At 42.6% G+C, this 23847-nt stretch overlaps 1 protein-coding gene across 1 annotated transcript in view; it reads left to right on the top strand.

Moving 5' to 3' along the window:
- Shq1 (SHQ1, H/ACA ribonucleoprotein assembly factor) overlaps window positions 1-23847 on the top strand; it is a 96168-nt gene that overhangs the window by 47044 nt on the left and 25277 nt on the right. Inside the window, exon 10 of the mRNA XM_005071212.4 lies at window positions 10284-10404. Within this exon, the coding sequence (XP_005071269.1) occupies window positions 10284-10404 (121 nt within the window). The remainder of the gene's footprint in view (window positions 1-10283; window positions 10405-23847) is intronic.

Below are 23847 nucleotides of genomic sequence, written 5' to 3'. Positions count from 1 at the left end.
ATTTTTTCCTTACTATGCAAATGGGATTTTAAATGTCTCTTTCTTAACTGTCTAAATGAGTGAGAATCAGTTATGCAACCATCAAGTAATTAGATGACATCTGACTGTGTGCTTAGAGATTGAAACATCTGACACTTTGACAGACTCTGATTAAGGGTTGTAAGAACTGAAAAGAAAAGCAGCCTTGGTTTTGCAACAGTGCAAAGGGGAAAGTTGGTACAGCTGAGTTTCAGGTAGTAGACGTAATAAGAGAAGAAGTTGGAAACAAGTTGTATGTTATTGGGTGACCTTTTCCAGGGAGACACTGACAGCAGACCAAAGCAACAGTTCTATACAAGTCTAGTTTAGTGTATTGGTGACCTTATGAGAGTTACTTAGAGATCATGGGGGAGAGGCTACTTATATGAGCATGAGTGAATGAAGGCAGTGGGTTCACTAAGAAGCCCAACCCAGCATGAGTAGCATTCTTGGAGTTCCTTGCACATAAGTTATGATAAAAGATTCTACATACCACCACTGCAAAAGAGAAGTTGCCCTTCATAGTGGAGAATGCAATAGTGGTTTATGGGTGTGCCCACAAATGTTTTAGAAGGCAGTTTGATGAGCACAAGATACCTGTTTAGTAATAAACAATAGCAGTTGCTTTCCTGCTGCAGTCCAGCCGTAGGTCTTTGCTGTGATTTACAGTGCCTGGCATGAGTTTCCTCCTACAGAGAGGGCATTGAATCCCATTAGCAACCAGTTAATGGCACCTATAACAGTCATACCACTATTGTTTTGGTGGACACATTTTACCTGGTATGTGGATAGTATATCATGCAGTGTCTTTAACGAAACAGTACTGTGGGTGACACTTCTGCCCGTGCAGCCTGCATCATTTAGCTCTATGAAAACCAGCCAGCAAGGTCAGAGATTCCAGCTCACTCCTAGCCTTACTTCTACATGTCCTACTGCCCAAGTATGTGGTTTCTTGTAGCAGTGGAGACTTACCATCTAATTTTGGCATGCAACCAACAGTAGTTCCGATTGTGGGGCCTCAAGAACTTCCTTGGCTACCTTATAAGAGTGGTAACCTATCCGTAGCACCAGGATTGTCATCCAGTATTATGGCTCCTGTGAGTGCCTTCTTCCACCCCTGTGTGGTACCTTTGTTCAAACTCTCTTATTTTTATTGCTATTCCAGATGCTGTTCAAATCTGTAAGACACTCAAGGGATAGTATAGCATTATATAATTGAGCTTTTTTTTTTTAAAGGGAGGTAATCAAGCCTTTTAACAGGTTTGTAAGGATATTTGAAGGTATACCTTATCCCCTCTAAGTGGTATTGAAAGAGAAATCTTAGTAAGGTCTTGTATAGTACAAAATTATCTTATGCATATCAATTGTTTCATCAAAGAACAATGTTGAGGATTCAGTTAAGTGCTTGCTATTCTGGCATAGGAACTTGAGTCCAGATCCCTAGCATAATGGAAAAACTTGGACATACCATTGGACACTTTAGTCACAGTGTTGGGAAGTGGAACCAGGACATGCTGGCTAGCTAATCTAGCTGATCAGTGAACTCTAATTTTGGTGGATTGAGAATTGGGTGAGGATGATATCCAACATTGACCTCTGGCCTACATTCATTCACGAATACATGTGTTCTAGCAATTCTTCTGTATGCATTCAAACAAGATCGGTGTTGAGTACAGTAGCATGCATGGAGACACTTCTCCATCTAGCCTTCTCTAATCTGTAGTTGTTCTCCATGAGATAGACATCTGGGTTTGGTCATCTTAGTGTGCTGGCTGCTGCAACTGCTGCTGTGGCTGTGGCTGCCATGCATCTCTGCTCCAGTGGTCTCTGTGGGGCCAGCTTGTACTGCTCAGCCTAACTCAAGGCCAAGAGGGAGCAGGGCTTTGCTCTAGCCTGTGGTAGGCACTCGAGTTGGCTCTTGGATTCTGACAGACTGTGGACTACCACTGTGCACTTTTCTGTTCATCAGTCTCACCAGGAAGGTGGAGTGAACTGTCACCATTGCCAATGAACTTTCTTGGCAGGGCAGAAATGCACACTGTATTCTGGATGTTAAACTGCCCACCCCAAGATAAGCTTTGTCTTTTCCACCCGTGTGGCTGTTACATCTTCCCTGAACACAGTCAGGCTTCAGAAGTTCACTAGCATAACCTTTGTCTTTCTGGTCATTTTCTCCTCAGGAACTCTGTTCCACACAAATCTTGGCACATTTGCCATCTAGCAACCTGCACAGACTCCTCTCTGCTTTGACTTTTTCCTTCCTTTTGATTGCTTTTGTTCCTTACACACCTGGCTTACATACCAGTCAAAGTCATCCAGGTCTGCTGGAGCTTCTCCTACGTCATAAGTCCTTGCAGAGACAGCCTTTTTCCTTCTCCCCACTCCCTTTTCCTTCTTTTGACATATTTTTAAATATGTGTGTCCATGTGTAGTACAGGTGCTCATTTCGGGCCAGAGGCAGGAGTTACAGGTGATTATGAGCCCCTTAGTGTGGGTGCTGGGAATCTAACCTGGGTCTCTGCAAGAGCAGCAGTATGTGATCTTAACCACTGAGCCATCTCTCCAGCCTCTCAGCTTCTTTCTTAACTCTGCTGTGAGCACAGTCCTATCAGGTGAACTGGTCATCAAATACTGTTTCTTTTACGCCAAACTTTTTCTGTGATGCCTGCCTTTTGTTGTGTTATTGAAATCCATGGAAACCTAAACTGGTGAACCAAGCTTTCTGATGATGCCCATGGCAGTCTATGGATACTGCTATTTGCATTGTGCTTCAGGCTATGCAGCCTCTGTCTCAGGTAAAGATGAGTGATTATATTACTTAGTGTCTTGGTTATTTCTCTATTGCTTTAATAAAACACCATGACCAAAACAACTTACAAAAGAAAGCATTTCATTTGGGGCTCACAGTTGCAGAGGGTTAGCATCTGTTACCAGTATGGTGGGAAACATGGTGGCAAGAAGCTTGGTACTGGAACAATACCTGAGAGCTTGTAGCCTGCCTGATCCACGGATAGGAAGCAGGGCGTGCTAACTGGGAGTGGTGTGGGTCTTTGAAGCCTCCAAACTCACCCCTACTCCCCACTGATACACCCCGTCCAACAAGACCACACCTCTTAATTCTTCCCAAATAGTTCTACCGACTGGGGACCGAGTATTCAAATACACGAGCCTATGGGGACCATTCTCATTCAAACCACCGCACTTAGTTTCTCTGCCTTCATGGTACTCAAACTGGTCCAGTATGTCCACCCTTTTCACAGCCTTACTTAGCCAGGCTGTCAAGGAGTTGTTCATTCCTCAGTTGAGGTTTTCCCAGTTTAATCAGTATTCTCTGATTACCAGTTTTCTGCCCTGATGCCATTGCTTAGGTCTCCATCTGAATATTGAATCATGGACTTTTCCTTCCTTTGTATTAAAGGTGGAACTTGGGAAGTATTTTCTAGCACTTCTACTTTGCTCTATCCCGCCTCACTGATTCTTCCATGAATGCTAAGGTTTTGGAGCTAAAGAAAAACTCTTTAGCACAGATCTAACATATGCTGTCTTTTTATTACATCATTCCAGCTGTGAGAAATGACAAGGTAACACTTCTATCTCACCTTTTTCTTTCTCCTACTTTTCTGCCAGTGGGTAGCATCTGCATGCCTTTTTCTCATAATTCCTCTCTTATACAGGCAAGTTCTTTTATCATGTTTGGGATATTACCGTTTCACAGATGAACTCCATTAGTCAAGGGAGCATGCTACCCATCTCAAGTAGAAGAAGATGGCCACCTGGAGGTTATCCCCAGGCATGCTATACTCTTAGATGGCTTGACCCTGGTTGCATGTCCTGGTATGTCCTATGTAGTATGTAACCACCAGATAGCAAGGAGGATGGGGAAAAGCAGTTCTGTCGGGATTGCTGATGAGGAATGCCCCATCCTCACACAGATCAGCCTCAGTTGCATATCTCAGTACCTGTTCAAGGAATGAGCACTGTCAGTTCTGTCGGTCCTGTTTGGATGTCAGTTCTGTTGTGTGATTCTTCCTGGGGAAACATGAATCAACTTTTGTTCACCCTAGATAGGGCACTGACAATGGGCCAAAGGAATACTTCCCTTCATGCCCAGCGTAGTAAAGCAGTGCATTTACTGGGGTTACTTACAGGAGTATAGGCAAGGGTTACTCACAGGAACATGGAGACTCAAAAGGCAGCTCCATCTCCAAGAAGCCCACCTCAGCATCAGTGATGACTCACAAAGCTGTATCCCTACAGCTCCCAGAACAATTTGCAGGAGCTTGACTGGTCCTTGAGTTCTTTCTCCCTAGCAAATGCTTATTGCTTTTTATAACCTTAGAGGTCTTGTGAATGTTGTAACTCAGAAGCTTTCTGAATCCTAATAGGCCTTCTCCTTACCCCCTGGAGGGAATGATCCACGATTGCCATGACCAAGTGGTTTTTTATTGTTTGTTTCTAATAATTTATTTGTTTTTGTTGTTTTGAGACAAGGTTTCGTTCTGTATCCCAGATTGACTCACTGTTGCCCAAGCGCAACTTAAACTGGAGATAATCTTCCTGTGCTAGATGGAATTACAGGTGTGAGCACCATGCCTGTAATAATACAGTAGCTTGCAGTAAGTTCACAGACCCCAGAGGTGTTCACCTACCATTCTACATGTTAACCAAACAGTCTGAACAAGGGTGTAAATGTTAGCTTCTGTTCACTCCAGAGTGTATCCTTTATTGAACATGAACATATAATTTTCTGGATGTTGTATCATTCCGGAGAATGAAAGATGAAAAGTCACATCCTTTCCCCTAACTAGGAGTTCTCCATGCAAGGTGATGAATTTAGACATTGTTTATGGCATTGTAGCTAAAAGTCAGACATACTTATTTTCAAATGACTGGGCCAAATCATTCACTTCTTATTTGTGCCTGTTGCAAGGTTAGTGATGTGATGTGGGTGTTGGATCTACCTTATATAATAAAGAGGTATGCCAGGCATTGTGAGGATACCTGAAGTGGGCCTGGGGGAGTGCTAGAACTCTGTTCCCAGAAAGAAGGAATGCCTGAATTGATACGTGGATGGAAAATTAGGCACTGGATTGAACCTGTTTCAGGCAGAACCGCCTACAAACTTGCTTCCTGTTAATTCTGTTTGTGAATGTATGGATACTACGTGTAACTGTAATAGCAAAGAATATTGGAATTTGAGGATGGTAAAGACTTACCAGGCTGAGAAGCATTTTGTTGGTAGGGACTTGACTTTATTCTACATCTTAACAGGGTTTGATCATGAAGCAAATGACCTCATTTTGGTTCTCTTAATTTTGATTGATTTGACACAGTGTTTCTATCTTCTCCCTTTTTGGGCTCAAATGAGCTATGGAAATTGATGTTAGAATAATTGCTAGGATATCTCTTTTGATAATATTGTCTCACCAGACTCTAAGAAATTTACTCAGGTATCTGCTAAATGATGTTTAAAGATGATAGATACTGTTGGCTTTTATTCTGATACATTTTATAAATAATGACAAGGCAGCCTTTCTGTCAAGACTTTAGAGTCTTCTGTCCCTTCCTTGGCTTCTTGTTTTGCTTAGCTGAAGACATTAAGGAGGTGGCTTTGTCAGAATGGGCCCTTGCTAAGCATGGAAGAGGACCTATGTTTAAATGCCTGGCACACATGTAAAAAGCCAGGACTTAGCTGCCAGGTTCAGTGAGAGACCCTGCCTCCAGAGAATAAAACAGAGTGACAGAGCAGGCTACTTAATGTTCATCCCTGGTTCTCCACTCACTGACCAGCCTTGGCTACTCACTGAGCGCCAGTCCAAAGAGATACTGTTTTAAAACCAAGGAAGATGACTCTTGGAGAACAACCGAGGCTGACAACAGTGTACGTGCGGAGATCAGAGCTAGGTACCCAGAAAGCTATAGCTGCCCACTGAAAAGAAATAGAGATCTCCTTAGGTATAGACCGCAACTTACATTATTCTCCCTATTCTGACATTTAACCAGCAAGACCATTTCCCACTCTGATCCTTCTAGGGACGGGACCAATTTCTTAAATGCCTTCAGCCACAAGTTGGTCTGTCACTGAGAGATTATTACCCAACCTGTTCTGCTAATAGAAGGGAAAGCCAGAGAACATGTTAAATCGTGTTTACTGACCACCTACTATTATTGTCCCCCATATTTTCTTTATGTTGTCATTATGTTTCTGTGTGTCACCATTAGACAGTCATTCCAGTGAAGTAAACATTCATGGCGTTTGTCATTTATAATCCCAGGACACTAGTTTCTGGTGCCTATATTATGGGTGAATAGGAGACCCTAGATTCAGGGAGAACATTCTTATGTGGATAGGGTTGGCTTTTTCAGCCAATCAGTCCTAGAGAATCTCAGAGTTTGGGGCCATTTGACATCCTGGGGATGCTGCTAGCTCCTTCCTGCAGTGAAAATAGTTACCGTGGTTACTGTGCAAAAAGTACCTTTGATTTTTATACTCTGGAGCAGGCAATGAACTGCTTGAAAAATGGTCACTTTCATGCAGTGCCTTTGAGCCTAAATAATTATCTTAGCTTTAGGCCTGCGCAGCATTTTTATGCTCATAGGATGGATGACAAGACCACAACTGGGTAAAAGCCCCGCAGGAGGCAGGGACTGTGTGGTTTGGTAAGCTTCTGGTCACCAGCCATGTGACAGCCTAAAAGAGGGATAGTCTTTTCTTTTGTGGATAGCTGCTGAGTAAGTAGCTGAGAAAGGACAGAAAGAGCATTTGATAGAAAATAGATGCTCAAACCCCAGCTAGCCACCTGCATGTATAAACCCCGGAGCTGAGATGCTGTGCTTGCCCTGGGAGGGCTGGCTGCTAGCTTGAGAAACCAAATGACAGTAGCAGGTTGGAGGGAGGGTGATTTCAATGTGCTTCTTTTAGATTGTCAACTGTCACCAGCCTAGTTATCTTTTGCCATGCTATGGCATAGAATTCCCTGAAACTAGTTGTGGTAAGGCTTGTTGAAGTACAGCTTTTGAAGAGAGCTTATAACCCCCATTTTCCCAAGCTCCCTTACATGTGATTGCTTGAAAACCTCATCTGAAGACTGCTTCTCAGTTGCTTAAATACATATGAATCAAAACGTGTAACATTCTTCTGTCAGTATTTAAGGGCTTTGTATGTAGTAGAGTGTGTCCAGGTTTTTGCTGAACAAATTGCATATTTCTAGTGAACATTTTGAAAAAGAAGAGGTGTCAAGAATGAATAACTGCTCCTCCATTTAGACCAGTACTAGGCACACAATGGGCTCACCGTATTGATTCAGTGAAGGGGCCAGTACTCTCCCTACTATCCTAAACCCTGCATTTTTTGTTCTTCTTGTTATATTAGTAAGGTACAAGATCCTGGGAGGGAGTGTTCTGGGGCTGTCACACTGTAGAGAAATAGAGTCAAATTACAAGTGAGTAGCTTTCTGGCAAAAACCTGTGATTGCTATTTGAAGCTCTTTATAGTCAGTCAGTCAAGGTTTTGGTTAGTTTTTTTTTTTTTTTTTTTTTGTCAATTTGACACATGCTAGAGTCATCTGGGAGGAAGGAAAGGCAATTGAGGAATTGCCTCCATCATATTAGCATGTAGGCAAGCCTGTGGGAAAGATTTCTTGATTAATGATGGATGGGGGACGCTCCAGCCCCATCCCAATGTGGGGGGTGCTACCACTGGGCAGGTGGCCCTGGGTTATAGAAGAAAACAAGCTATACTGGCTGGTTTTTGTATCAACTTGATACAGGTTAGAGTCATCAGAGAAGGGAGTCTCAGTTGAGGAAATGCCTCTTTGAGATCCAACTATAAGGCATTTTCTCAGTTAGTGATCAGTGGGGGCGGGCCCAGCCCATGGTGGTGGTGTCATCCCTGGGCTGCACAAGGTTTGCTGAGCAAGCCAGGGGAAGCAAGCACCCCTTCATGGCCTCTGCATCAGCTCCTGCCTCCGAGATCTTGTCCTTTTGAATTCCTATCCTGACTTCCTTCAGTGATGAACAGCAATGCTGAAGTGTAAGCCAAATAAACCCTTTCATCTCCAACTTGCCTTTTGGTCAGAGTGTTTGCAACAAATACCCTAACTAAGACACAGGCTGAGTTCTGCTTCAGTTCCTGTCTCCAAGCTCCTGCCTTGAGCCCCTGCCTTGACTTCCACTGGTGATGGACTGTGATGTGATGTAGAAGTATAAGCCAAATAAACCTCCCTCCTCCCTGCCTCCATCAGTCATTATCACAGCAATAGAAAACAAGCAAGGACAGTGGTATCACAAATCTTAATCCTCTGCACCAGAATAGAGAAATCAAGAGGGAACCAGTTAGTGTGTGCCTAGTGTGACACTTGTCCCTTTGGCAGTTGGAACTGCCAAGTTCAGTTTACCTTTGGGTTTGTTTTGTTTTTGGTGACACTCTGGTTTCACTACAAATACTGCTCTATTTATATTTCCTCCTCTCTTCTTGAAACTCTTCCTTCCATATTATCTACTTCATAGTCAAAATAGGCAGGTAGTAGAGGAGTCCATCCTAATCACAATTGAAGTCCTGCTCTTGACCTAACTGGATGAAGTTGTTGTCTTGTAGTTCTGAGCTTGCTAATTAGTACACCTTTCTCTCACTTAGTAGGCTAGCAATGGAGCTTTTATTGCTATTCTTCCTTTCTGCATATGAGGACAATGCATGGTTGCCACTTTTTGGAAAGGCTTGGCCTGTGTTTTCAAGAACTTAGCTCTTGAATAAAAAAGTGTGATATGGCTGACCAGACAAAGGTTAACTCTTGAATCCCAGGCATCAGCCTGGGAATCCAGCATGGGACTGATCAAGACCCCCTGAATCTGGGTGTCAGTGAGGAGGCCTAGGGAATCTATTGAGCCTTGGGTAGCAGATCGGTACCCATCCCAAGTATACACACGGACTTTGGACTCCCATAGAACAATATGAGGAGCACTCTCACCCTGAACTCTTGGGGAAGGGTCTAGGCCCTGCCCTATATGAAATGACAGACTATGGACACCCCCATGGAGGGCCTCACCCTCCCTGAGGGAATGAGGGGATAATGGGGGGGGTTGAGGGGAGGGCACGGGAGGAGGGGAGGGAATGGGAGAGGAACCTGGAACTGACTTGTGAAGCAACCTCGTTTCTTATCTAAATTTAAACTGGAAAATAAAATATATTAAAAGAAAAAGTGTGATATGACTGCATGACCCAAGAGTGTATTGGTAGCGTCACACAGTGGGTGGTCTGTGGCTCTTTCTTACATCCTGGAGCCTGGGGTTCCCCAGTGAAGTGAACCAAGGAGGTTATAGGAAGAATCTCATGGCTCTCCTTTCTGTTTCCTTTGCAGGGTGTAGTAAAAGGGCATGAGCTGAGGGGTTTGCTGAAGGGACCTAAGACTTGCTAGACCTTGACAACAGACTATGGCAAGTGGAAAAGAAAAGAGGAACACATTAGGGAACACCATAGTCTTGAAAGCACATGCAGGGTGGGGATAGACAACACATCACAAAATGTGTGACCAGTTGGAGAGACTAGAACCAAAGATGGGGAAGAATTCTTGACTCTACACACAAGATGGATGTGTGAAAGGATGCAGACTCTGGTGGCTGGGGAGAGGGCAGGATTAAGGCATTTCCAAGGGGAAAGGGGGGCTGGAGAGATGGCTCAGAGGTTTAGAGCACTAGCTGTTCTTCCAGAGGTCCTGAGTTCAATTCCCAGCAACCATATGGTAGCTCACAACCATCTATGATGATACCTGGCACCCTCTTCTGGCATTCAGGTATACATTCAGGCAAGACCACTGTGTGCATACTAATAAATATTTTTAAAAAAATGTAACAAGGGGAAAGGATGAGATTTTGTGTGGAATAAAGAAGCATCAGGGAAAGAAGCTGAGTGATCACTGAGCTCTACATACTCTCTAGGTATTGGGTACCACCACTTAGAAAACACAAGGTCTCTCTCTTTCAAAATGTGTTTTCAAGCTAGGCGGCAGTGCAGGCCTGTAACCCCAGATACTCAGCAGATAGGCAGGTTGATCACAAGTGAAGGACAGCCTGGGTACCTTAGTAAGACTGTTTCGAAAATAAAAAGGGGCTGGAGACATGGTTCACTAGTTTAAAACATTGTTAAGAAACTTAAAACTTTGGGCTGTTTTAAATACATTACCTCTTAGGATCGTAATTTCTTAGTTAAGAAATCAGATTTTTTTTTTCCCCCTTTAGGCTTACTGGATGTTTTTAAATTTTTTCCTCAGGTAAGAGTGCAGTGTTAAAGTGTCTCCTGGATGTTCACAAAATCTTTCAGGAAAATGACCCAGCGTACATTTTGAATGACCTTTACATCTCAGACTACTGTGTATGGATTCAGAAGGCCAAGTAAGTTTTGTGTCCCTGGGCAATTTGTACATGTTTGCATTTGTGAAACACCACTTAACTGGGAGGAAGAAATGAAATGCCTGGAGAGTTAAGTCTTAATCTGAGAGAGAACCATATAGCTACTGAACACTTAGAAACAGCTGGATTCTAAGCAGGGGCATTAGGGACTCACCTGGGCTACTTAGAAAGACTGTCTCAGAGAGGGGGAGAGAGGAAGAAAATGGAGGGAGGGAAGGAGGGAGGGAGAGAGGGCAGGCTTCATTAACATAGGCAGCTTGGTGAATTGTTTAGGAAGGCAGGTGTAAGTGGATAAAAATTTGATCAGAAGAGATTGGTTTGTGCTCAGACACAAACTGTGGGGCCTTCTAGATTCAAACCCAAATGGTGTGCACACAGAATTGCTAACCTCCCTTCTGAATGGAAATCTGAAGATCAGGTACCTAGACTTATACCTGTGGTGGGGCTGTGTGTGTGCATGGGCACTGACATTTATGTGTGTAAAAGTCACAAGATTTAAATCCAATGCAAACAAGAGCTGTGCCTTTGTCCACAGACCCCTGACTTAGCAAGTTCATGTTTCAAAGTATAAGAAAACCAAACTTTACAGTCTTTCAGGATAGGTATTAAAGAGTCTGAACACTTGTGAATAGGCTCCAGCACTTTCTCGGTGAGGTTTTCTTGATTTGTAAATCCGTTTTGCCTTGCCTCAATCAAGGAAGGAAAATCAGTTGACTGTTAACTTTAAAAGGCAGTACATTCGTATGTCGGGAAGGACTTGAGTGCATAGATCTGCTTCTCATCAGGCACAGCCAGCGATCCACTTCAATAGCAGGGGGCTGTTTGTTGAGCCTTACAGAGCTCTTGATAGGAGCAATTCCTGGGTGCTGTAGAACACAATAGCATAGTGTTGTGTCAGTGCTGACCTAGAGGGGAAAGAAGCAAGAGGCTTCTGTTGCTGCTGTGATTGCCTTTTAATACCTCTTTGAATGAACCGTGATACGGAATGTATTTCTTATTTCTGTTCACGAGGAAGCAATTAAATTAGAGTGCCGTTGAAAGCTCCCTGGCTACCTTTTGGCTGGAGGATGCTCAGGGTAGCTCCAGACAACACCTGACACTATACAGCATGTGGAGTCAGCTTCTGTGTTTGAAATCTAGATTTTGCCAGATGGAAAATTGGATCTTTAACCCCTGAGGTCATAATGGCAGGCCATCACTTTATTGGGTCTCCTGCTAATTGAGCTTATCAGATATCCTGCTGCCGTTTCCTGTTGTGACTTTTGTTTTCATAATATAATTAAATTGAAACAGTCTCTCTGTGTGGGTTGTTTTGTTTTCTGAGAGCAGGGATTTTATAAACATGTAATGAGTGTTGAGGTCTGTGCCAGGATCCCATTTTCATGAGTGCTCTTCCCCCATCCTGTGACATTCCTCATTAAATACAGAGAAGACTACATTGTGTTCCATAGACAGATGTAGGTGTGCAAGTTACTGTGGGAGTCACCAGGCTTATTCTTAAAGTTTTTTCTTTTTCTAACTTGTTTTAAGTCATGGGAAACAGCAGAATTGTTAGGTTCTCAGTAATGAATTGTTCTGGTGGTAGTGATTTGTTTGTTTGGTTTTGGTTGTAAAAGGATAGTATAGTTGAGAGTAGGGAAAGAGAGAGAGCTTGCAGAGGCCCAAGTATTTTATGAACTACTTTGCTTCTTCTACTTCACCAATCTGAACCTCTTTCCTTTCCCTAAGTAAGCTGTGTTGTTTTACTGTGATAAATGATAGCCCAGCACATTTCATCACACATCTGATTTTTATTAAACTTTCTAATTTCATCCTTGGTTTTATAAACGCAGCTTAGGTGGACTTTTTGATGTCTTACCTATGAATCTTCTCACCTCTAAATATGGCAGCGTCTTAACTATTTTTTCTTCATCTTTTGCTGTCTTAGTTTCTGTAGTTAAGCTACCATGTTTTTATGTTTCACAATAGTTTGTGTTTTCTTTAGTCTATATTTGATGATTTTGATTGTAGTAATAAAAGCTGTGTAACATTTTATTGGAAGTACCAGACAAATATGAAATTCTGACCTGCACAAAAACAGCATTGCATTTCTTCCAGTCGGATATTTGCTTTGGCAAAAGTTTATTGAAATGCTGTCTTTCTTGTATTGAATCAATGAAGCCATGGCAACAGTGTAAGGTTTGCCTCATGAGGGTGTTTTGCTTCTGTGCTGTCTGCTTCTTGTGGAACATGGAGCCTTGGATTCTTATTAGGAGTTACGAGTCTGCAGGGAAAATAAAATAAGCATTCCTTATTTCCTTCGGTGTGCATGGCACTGGACTTTCCAGTGTGGTGCCTGCTGTATTAAACATCCCCTGAGTGTCGGCGTGAGGATTGCTGAGGTTTTGCTTGCAGTCGTGATAATAGACACTTCTGTGACAGTATTCTGCCCTGTGGGTTCAGATACTTTCCCAGATAAGTCATGTTACAACCAGTTGTCTTTACTCATAGCTATAGAAGGGAGCCCAAAGAAAAACTGCTCCCCTTGGGAACTCTCCTGGAGGAAAGGGATTTAATGAACCATTTGTTTTGTTCATAGTTGCTCCCATAGTACTTAGTTGAGAAACCGCTGAGCAAATCGTATGCCTTCCCCATAGTGGAATAACCTAAGCCCTCATCTCCACTAAAACTTCAAGGGCCCTGTGAGAGAACACTGACAGTCTACACATTTCTTGTGTGCACACCAATTTTAGTTGAATTGAATGGGCCCTGTTGCTTGAAGGAGAAGTATTGCATTGTTTAAAATGTAGCTCTGGTACTGTTGAGATGGCTCAGCAGTTAAGAGCATTGTTTGCTCCTTCAGAGCACTGGGGTTCAATTCCTAGCACTGCCAAGGCAGAGCACAGCTGTTGATAGCTTCAGGACTCAGGGAATCTGGTGCCCTCTTCTGGCTCCCACAGGCATTGCACAAATATAGTACACAGACTTACCTAGCAGACAAAACACCCATACACATAAACCAAAAATACTTTTTTTAATGTAGAACTTTTAAAAGCTGTGAAATAGAGTTCAAGAGATGGCTCAGTAGGTCAGTAGGTAAAGGTACTTGCTGCCAAACCCACAACCTGAGTTTGGTCACATGGGACTACAGTGGAAGAGAGAACCAAGTTCTTTAAGTTGTCCTTTGACCTCCACACACGAACCATGGCATTTGTGTAAATGCATATATGCACATACACACTCATAATAAATAAATAAAATGCATTTTTTGGGAAAAAAACTGTTCATCAGTTGTAGCTTATCTTTGTTGAAGTTTTCAGTTATGTTCAATATTGGATTTTTTTCTACCTCTGATTCTTTCATGGTGTTCTGCCATTATTAGTAGCTGTTGTAGTCCCATCCTCTGAGAATTTAGTAGTTTCCACCCTTTATGTGATGCAGGATGGGTAAGAGTGAAGTGTAATGTATTCTGCCTCTTTCTCATTGGCTGTGTGACCTAACAGAGTGGCTTCTTCACTCCTCTAGTGCAGTCAGTATTAGAATTTTAATGCTTCCTTCAGATACTTCCTTCCTGCCTGCCTGCCTGTCTGTCTGTCTGTCTGTCTGTTTTTCATTCAAGATAGGGTTTCTCTGTGTAGGCTGACTTTCCTGGAACTCACTCTAAACCAGGCTGGCGTAAAACTCAGAGATCCACCTGCTTCTGCTTCTTGGGTGTTTGGACTGAAGGCATGCACCACACCTAGCTTCCTATTCGTTCTTAAACTAGTGGAAATGCATTGCAATACCCATTTGTAACCCGTTTTACACTTGACAGTGTTCCATAAATCTTTTCCCTTTATAATACAGTTTCTATCGTTTTGTTTTTTTAAATAAGAAACTGCTCACTGTAAAAGGAGGTGTATGTGCCCTAGGAAAAGAATTGCCAGTAAACCCAGTGGTTTTGCTTTGTTTGGGTTTTGCTGGTTTGCCCCAGGATCCTTTTCTTCAGCTTCCCTAATGCAGGGATTGCAGGCATGTTCCACACACCTGCCTTAAAAACTATGCGGTTTTAATTCACAGTACATTTTGAAATGACAGGGTCAGAAATAAGACATTATTTTTTTCTGCATATAAAATTTTATTATTTTTAAATCGAATAAAATCCTGACAGTATTCAGTATAAATATCTAAGCATATAACTGAAGCATTGGATCATGTCCTCTTTCTATTTTTTGTTTTGTTTTTGTTTTTCGAGACAGAGATTCTCTGTGTAGCTTTGAAGCCTATCCTAGCACTTGCTCTGTAGACGAGGCTGGCCTTGAACTCACTTAGATCCGCCTGCCTCTACCTGCCAAGTGCTAGTATAAAAGGCGTGCACCACCATTGCCCAGCCATGTCCTCTCTCTAATATAGTGGTGTTTGGGTTTGGTTTGGTTTGGTTTTGTTTTGTGGTGCTGGGAATCACACCTTTATCCCTACACATGCAAAGCAAGCCCTCTGCCTCTCAGCTAACTCTCTAATTCATCTAGTGTAGCATTTTGTTTTCAAGGTAGGTAAAAAGAATTTAAAAATGTGTGCTTGAAATGCTGGACCTATTTACATTGAGCTGATAGTTTACTCTCTAACACTCTTGGAGCATCTAAATCCCCACTCCCTTTTAGCATACTTTTTCTTCAAAAGTAGCCGTATGACCCCACACATATTGAAGCTAGAAGTTTATGGAAGGACTTCTATTATGAGAAGCCTTCTACCTCAACCTTGGTGATTGTTAGTGAACCTAAATCATTTCCATGCTATCTCACAACAGCTCAACACCTAAGACCTTGCCTCTCTGCCCTGCTCTGCTGTTTCCATGCGGTGTGCTTAGCAGGGTGAGGCGTGTCCCAATTGCTACAGAAGAAGAGGCTTCCTTTGTTAATCTTATCCCTGGCATCTCTGCAGCAGAAGGGGTTGGGGTTGACTCATACAGAGATGCAGCATTAGTACTAAATATCTTGTAGAATATTGTACGCTTCAGCCTTGTTAACCCTAAGATAGGACAGATGCTAAGACAGGTGTTGGAGATGCGCTGGTGAACAAGTAAGGCATATTGTCTAGCAGTGATGAGAGGCTATGGGGCCTTCAGAACAGTATGGGCACAGGATGAAGGGAGATGAGGCTGTGACCACTTCATCCTAGAAATGGGGAAAAGCCAAGGAGCCTGAAGCTAAGGGTACCTGTATGAGTGACACCATTGCATTTTAGGACTTTGCTGGGGTGGGGCTGGGCTCAAAGCTGAAAGACTTGCTTGGGGATGTTATGATCAGGTGAGTGGTGACTGGAGCTTGAGGGACAGTGAGAAGGGAAGCAGATCGGTGGTGAGTCACGAGGTGGTGAGGCAGGGTCAGAGAGAAGGGCAGGGGTGAAGCTGGAGCCAGGTTCTGACTTGGTCAGTGAACCTGACCACTGAAGGTGCCTTAGACAAGATTTAATAATGCTGGAGAGGTTAGGTTGGGAGAGATGAAAAGGCCAGTCTTGCAAATGCTGTCTTGGCCTCTAAGGAAAAAATCCAGAAAAACACGCCAAGAACATTTGGATTACAGCTGGGCAAGATGTCTCAATAACTTGGACAGAGAAGGGATATGAATTAAACAGTGATGTAAAAATGCTGTCTGCTTGCCTGGAACTGTGGTTCTCACGTGACTATAACAGCAATCATTCCTGACTGAAAAAGTAACTGTGCAGGGAGACAAGGCGAGCATGGAAGCAACATGCTGCACACGTTGTCTACCTGTTGCTGTGGTTAGTGGAAGAGCCAAGATGGACTAGAGCTGCTTATTTTGGTAGTATACCTTTATTGCTGCATGAGAGTTAACCGTTGACCTCAGTTTCAGTTATGGGGCCATATGAGGAACTGTCACCCCTCTGGTGTGTTCTGAAGTTGCTAGTTATCTTGCCTTGAGTCATGTTATGGGGGAGAAACTCACTTGGGCTTTGGCAGTAGAAACCAGTGCTAAAGGTGACTGGACCTGGGGGGGCTCAAGCCCTGCAGAAGTGAGCCAGCAGCCCGCCCTAGCCATACCCCCTGAGGCTGCTGTTTCCATATTCACTCTTGCTGTTCTGGGCGCTCCCAGAGGAACCAGATAGCCATTCCACGGCTCCCAGTTTACACATCCTTCCTTTTAGTGCAGATGGTGTAGAACCATTGGTTTGTAATTCTGGGAGAGGAAGAATGGGGTTGACCCCAGTGGCCATTCTCTCTTCTGTCTAGTAACCTTGGTCATAGAAGGTTGAAGAGGTACTTGTGGATTGATTTATACTACCCAGGACCCAAGCATACCTCATGAGGACAGAGCTGTAGCTCGGAAGAATCAGTGTCTCCACATCACTGATGTTTATAGTGAGCCCATAACACCGAGAGTATCTGGCTAAATTTAGGCTTGCAAAGTGACAGGCAGATAGATACTCTGGGTGGTTTGCTTAGAGTGGGAAGTTACTTTCCTGACCCATGGTTAAACCCATCAGAACACATGAGTGTTGCATGTGTTCTACTGACAAACAAACAATTGTGTGTAACTCAAGCACGTTAAACCTCTTTGAATTGAAGTCATTCCCAGTGAGATGCTTGTTCTGTCATGTCGGGTTGCTCTTTAGGTTTACTATTTATTTTTAATTAAGCCCACAAGTTCATCCTGGATGGAAGTAGAATTTATCTCCATACTGAAGGATTACTACAGTGCAAATATATTCTCCCTTGTGTCCGTCCAGTGAGGTGTCACAGAGAAGGGATCTGCTTAATAGGCCTTTACCTTATCACCGGTAGTTCAGTGGTGAGCACTGGGGACTGCTGCTCTTCCTTAGACTTCTTTTGCAAGCAAAGTGCCAGGAAATCATAGGATTACAGATATTCCTGTGATTAAGGACTTCTGTAACCCTTTGTGAAGAGACCAGTGCTCCTGGAACTATGTATCAGAAAAATTACACACCAGAACGTTAAGGGTTTATGAAAGGGATTTTGTTGTCATTCTTTCATTTGTAATTTTATCCTACTTCAAATAATCATGTGTGTGTGTGTGTGTGTGTGTGTGTGTGTGTGTGTGTGTGTGTGTGTGTGTGCGCGCGCGTACATGTGTATTTGCAGGTTTTTCTGCACCTGAGGTCAGGGTCTGGTGTATTCCTCAATCATTCTCCACCTTATTTCATTTATTTTTTAGTTTTCTGACATGAGGTCTCTCTATATAATCCTAGCTGTCTGGAACTTGTTATACAGTTCCTAAGCTAGCTTCAAAGTCACAGAAATCTGTCTGCCTCTGCCTCTAAAGTACTGGGAATAAAGGCATATACCATCGTGTCTGCTTACCAGCTTTTTTTTTTTTTTTTTTTGAGACAGTATTTCCCACTGAATCTGCCGCTCATCATTTGAGCTAAGCTAGCTGGGGATCTGATATATATACCAGTCTATACTCCGTCTCCATATACTCCCACCAGATCCCCAGACCTGGGGTTACAGATGCAGCATCTTTTGTCTGACCTTTGATATGGGTGTTGGTGATTTGAACTCATTCCTCATGTTTGTGCAGCAGACACTTTACCACGTGCGTCTTCTTGGTTCCTAGATGGATGTTTCTGGTTTAATACCGTTTTAGACTTGCAGAAAGTTGCAAAGATAGTCCAGAGTTACCAGATACGCCAATATTCGCATAATACATTAAATGATGTGGTGTCAGTTAATGAGTTAGCATTGACACATTATTATTGACTGAAGTTTTTTTTTCAGGTTTAACTTAAAGTCTATCTTCTGTTGTTGTCTAGTCTGAAGTGGAACCCAAGTCAGTTCCTTAGGCATTTGGTTATCCGAGAGTTTAAATTCCCTAGAAAGGTCCAGAAATACTATGGAGATACCAGTTATCTATCACAGATCCAAGCCTTATAGAGAAATGGTTGAGGAGTTTCAGAAACTTCAAAAGGTAACTCAGATGCGCTTGTGTGTACACATGTAGTCTGGGCATCAGTATATTGATGCAGTGATGAAATAGAAGACTGTGAAAATAAATTAGGCAACACTGTGTCTTACTACTTTCTTAAGATGGTGGAGATTAGGGGAGAAAGTGTGGCTTGGAAGCGTGTAGAAAGCTAAGAGCTCCCAGCAGTGCTTGGGCATGGCGATGCCTTGCCTGTCTAAGGAGTAGTGTGCATACCCAGCCCATCTTGTAGGTTTGACTGGGTTCCGTCTGCCTCTGATTGTTCTCACGCTCCTCATTGCTGGGTGGCTCTGGCCTCCCCAGGCTCTTGGAGCTGTAATTTGCAGCGGGCAGCAAATGGTGTTTCCCTACACCTCCTTGTTCTTTCCATTTTTATGTCTTAAAACTCTGGGTTGAGTGAGCGTGGGTGGTGATAGATCGAGTGGGTTTTGTGAACCACATTCTGTACCTTGTGGAGAGTTTCTCCTGTGCTTGAATGTCTTAATATCTTACTCAGGGAAGAGGCTTACATTGATTAATGTGGCACGTGTGCAGTTATCATGCTCAGAAAGCTCTCTGTTTAAGGAGAGCTTTGTCAAGAGCGGTCTCTGAATGGAGTCACAAAAAAGCTTTTAAAAAACTGACAACTTCAAGTACAATTTCCTTTTCTTCTGCCTATTATGATTGAAACCCAAGCCTTGTTATAACATAATTATCTTAACCGAAGCCAGCAGGGAGTTGCTGCCTTATTGTAAGGGGTGTGAAGTCCCCTAAATAAATAGAGGATTAATTACAGTCACAGCATGTTGTGAAGGTGATGAGATTGATTGTGGTCGTTTGACTTGTCCCATTTCCTGCTCTGACTACTTCTTGAATAAATAGAAGCTGGGAAAATGAGAACGAGAGCTTCCAAGCATGTTGCTGGCCTGGGGTATTGGAAAAGGACCTTTTCAAGGCCAATCTCCAGATTTTAAGTTGTTTATGTGATGCTTATTTTGGATAATTCTATTGTTGATCTTTCTGTTTTCAATTTAAAGACTTTTAGAGATAAATTTTACTTCAAGAATATACATAATAGCAGAATATTTCAAAAATTTGACTGTTTTGTTTGTGTTTTGTAAGTGGATCTCACTGTGTAGCCTAGGCTAGTCTTGAATTCATGCTCTTATTTTAGACTTATGAGAGCTGAGATTACAGGTATGCACCAGCATACCCAGGCAACAGTTGTGTTTTAATGTGCTGACCTTTCTCCTTTTCCTTCCCCCTTATGCCTTTGTCCCTCATCTTTCTTTTCCTTATGGGGATCAAGCCAGGTGTCTCACATACTGTCAAATACTTACCGCTGGATGGCATCCCCAACCCCAAATATATACATTTCTGGTCCATATCTGGATATTTTTATTTAGTCGGCCTATTAGAAAGTTTAAAGAAAATATTGGCTGTTAGGTTTTATCTGTTTTGCATTGGAGCTTATGCATTTGTTAAACTTCAAAGATTTATTTATTTATTTATTATGTGTACAGCTTTAAACCTGAATCTATGCAAGTCAGATGAGGGTACTGATCTCTTTATAGATGGTTGTGAGCCACCATGTGGTTGCTGGGAATTGAACTCAGGACCTCTGGAAAAGCAGTCAGTGCTCACAACCTCTGAGCCATCTTTCCAGCCCCACAGGTGTTAAACTTTAAATAATGAATTCATACCTTTGTGAAGTGGATCTCATTCTCTGTTTTGTGTTTTCTAACCACCTGCTTCTAGAAAAATCTTACAATGTTCTAAATTGATTCATGTATTTATTTTCTCAGTTTTCTACTATTCTGACTTCCTAGATGAGGTGTGCTTACCACAAGGGACCTCATAAGCACAGCTGTGTAGGATGGAGGAAAACTGTAATAGACCTTTTCCCACCTATGTTTATTAGGAGTGAGAATAAGCTTCAATAACATTGTGTATGTGGCAGAAAGTCTATGTAGTGGGTGGTACGCCATTTGTTTTTGGCTCTAGTGTCCTTCATCAGAAAAAGCTATTGCTTCCTGAAACAATGCTCCTTATTTCTAAGGAGAAGTGTAGCCATTATTCCATTTTTCTGAACCTGAATTATGGCCAGGGCAAGAGGTTACCTTTCCTAGAAAATTAAGAGTTGGGGTTGGAGGGTTCTTGTACTTTGTTTCAGTTAAGTTACAGGTGTGGAAGCTGGGTGCTGCAGCCAGAGCCTCCAGCAGGTGTTCAGGGGTACCACAGCTTGACTTTACTTAGCTTTTGCTTTGGGGAATCTTTTTGTTATCCACACTTTGTTTATTCATGTTGTAGGGAGGGGAGACACAGGTGGAGTGAAGGATAGTCAGTGGAGTCAGTTCTATCAGGCATCAAACTCAGGTTATCTGGCTGCCCTGTTTGGGGAACTAAAGAGCAAGGGCCAAGGGTCATTTTGAGAAAACAGACTGGAATTTGAAATAGACAATCGTATTTTATGAGGATGTGTTAATTTAAAACATTAAAGAGCAAAGCCTGAGACTAGGGAGAGAGCTCAGTTGGTGAGAGCCTTGCAGTGCCAGCATAGGGACCTGAATTTGACACCAGAACTTGTGTAAAAAAGCCATGCATGATGGTGTATGTCTGTTACCTTGAGGCTCCCTGGCCAGCCAGTTTACCCAAATAAACATTGTAGGAATGAAATGTCCCCTGTAAGTCTCTGGTATTTAAATTCTTAGTCCCCAGTTGCTAGCTGTTTGGGAAGGATCAGCAGGTGTGGTCTTGTTGGAAGTGTGTCACTGGGGGCAGGCTTAAGGTTTCAGAAGCCTCCTACCTTTCCTGGTATGTTCTTTGGCTCTGGTTTGTGAATTGGGGATTTGAGTTCTCAGTGGCTGCTCCAGCTCCATGCCTGCCTGTGTGATGGTCATGCTGGTGAGAGACTTCTACCTCTCTGGAGCTGTAAGCCCTCCGTAAAACCTTCCTTCTATAAGTTGCCTTGGTCATGGTGTTTTATCACAGCAGTAGAAAAGTAACTAAGACAGGCAAGCTCTAGGTTCATTGAGAGATGCTGTCTCACAAAACAAAGAGTCTAGGAAGCATAATGAGGGGAAAGGAGAATGTAATTCGAAATGGACAGCCTATGTGAGGCGGCATGGGCTTAAACACATGTATGATCTCATGAGGTGTGATTTTATGATTTCATTGTTCATGGGTCTAATGAGCTTTTGCACTGTGAAGGAATCTCCTGGGGGGTGAAAGTTTTACTAAACTTGGTACTCTAGCATGAAACAAAGTTCCTGACCTTTGTTAACAATGCTTGGTAAATACTCAATGCATTGAAAATCTCTAGTTCAGTAAAGTGCTTCAGTGAACACAAGCAGTTTTGCCCTTTCTGTACAGAACACAAACCTGTGTCTTATAAGTCCTCTTTATAACTAGACACAGGACGTTTGGGGGGGGGGATTATATAGTTAGAGTAACTTTGCTGCAGTGCCTGGGTGTGCACAAGTGAGGATGGCCTTAGAGCGTGTAGGTCATATTTCCTGCTCGTTGCAGCAGCAGCAGCTGAGTGTGGTGTTGGCTGCCACGCAGCTTCTCAGAGGAGTCAGACTCAATAATTAAGCACCTCAGAGCCTGCAGCCATGTGCTGTTACCTTGTCCAGAGACAGAGTGGAAGTAATTTTCAGAAGAAAAGGGTGCTCCCCCTTCAATTCTAGAATGTTCTCCACATCATTATCCTCTCCAAATTATGTGTCTCAAAAGAAGACTGAGTGATTTGCTTATTACTGAGGGGCATTATGTATAAGCATTGTTTTTAATCCTGTGAATGACAGTTTTCTAGATCAAACTCGCCTTGTTTATCTGAAATACTTGTGAATGTTTCTGTTCTTAGACCTTCATTTGTGTAAATGAATTCAGATTATAATAGAACCCAAAAGGTACTGAGCACCTGCTGTGGCAGACACACTTCATGCTGGATAGAGTATGAGAGTCATGGTTTCTGCACCAGAATATCTACTTTCAGGGAAAGTTAGCTGGAAGTTTGAGAGCATGTTATTGTAGGGTGATGGAAAGTTATGACTGGAAAATACACGGAGAAAGCAGCATACGTAAAGCTGTACATGCTAAACTCGCTGAGCCATTTTTCAGAACTTTCATAGAAAAAAAATCCTACAAAAAGAGCATGTTAATGATAGTAAAAAAATATCTCTAGTTTGTATTCATGGGAAACTTCTATTTCATATGTAGAATTTGCTACAGAATCTATGTATGAGATTGATAGGTAGATAAACAGATCTCCTTGCCATTATATTTTTTTGAAATAAGCATTTTAAGAACTTAAATGGGTGCTCTAACATTGCAGAATAGCATAGAAGTGAAGGCAGAAAGTGTGGTGGTTTGTACTTAAGCCCAAATGAACAAATCTAGGACCTGCTGGAGCTCATGAAGGGATTGGTTCTGTGGATCTCCATGACTCGGGTGGCCATGGGCCATTGCAGAGGAGTTTCAGTGAGGATTCAATGATGATGGTGTACCAGAAACCAGAAGCCTTTCAACAGACCAGCGACTTGTTGCAATGACATTTGCAAGTAAAGCTCATGTGACACACAGCTCCTAAAGCCCCCAGGATGAGTGAAGATGTGTTGGAGAGGTGGGAAAGAAGGAGGTTCAGAGGGTTTTTTTGGTTTGGTTTGTTCTTGTTTTTGTTTGTTTGTTTACTTGCTTGCTTTGTTTTGGTTTGGTTTGATCTTTTTTTTTTTCTCTCTTTTGGGAGGCGCTGCAGAGGGGAGGGGAGGATATGGGAGGCTGGGAAGTGAGCAAAATTAGGGGTGTGAAATATGAAATTCCAAAAGATAGTTATTAGTGCTTGTTTGGGTTTTCCTAGCTCAAATAAAACATTTAACCAACCAGTTCTTTGGAGTGTATGTTCAAAATTTCTCTCATTGTTTCGATGCACCAGTTTTACGATTTAAACAAAATTAAACAGCAGGAAAGAGGGCCACACCATTTGAAATGCTTAGTTGTGAATTTTGTGGCTATGTTACCAGGTGATAGAGTGTCCCCTTACTATCTGTAGTGTTGCCTAGTCTCAGTCCTGTACTGGATGAAGTGCCTCTGTCACAGGCTTATGATTCTGTAGTGTGTTTTACCTGACACAGGAGTGGGGGTGGGAGAGGGGGATGCGATGCCTCTTCTAGTCTTGATCTTTCTAATTCCATTGGGCTCTGTAGGCCCAGGGCACATATCATGTCTCTTTTCTTTCTTTCCAGAACCCAAAGACATATTCTCTGAGTGAGGAATGCAGTATTTCTCACATGTAGGTTTATGTACCCATGTGCCACTCCAGGGAAGCATGCCAACCAATTTAGTTTTTATTTTTGTCCTTAGTATATCCTAATGCTTCAGGAAAATGGCATTTAGTTCTTACTGGAAGAAATTGACTTCCCTTTCAACATGATGTGTAAAATTCTAGTTGTCAGCATATGTCCTGCTACTTGTCTTAATAGCCACGGCAGTTTAAAAGGACTTCGATTATGCTATGTAAGCTAAAATT

Source organism: Mesocricetus auratus, unplaced genomic scaffold, assembly GCF_017639785.1.
Source record: "Mesocricetus auratus isolate SY011 unplaced genomic scaffold, BCM_Maur_2.0 Super-Scaffold_100676, whole genome shotgun sequence".
Lineage (NCBI taxonomy): Eukaryota > Metazoa > Chordata > Mammalia > Rodentia > Cricetidae > Mesocricetus > Mesocricetus auratus.
This window is presented reverse-complemented; position numbering and strand designations above follow the sequence as displayed.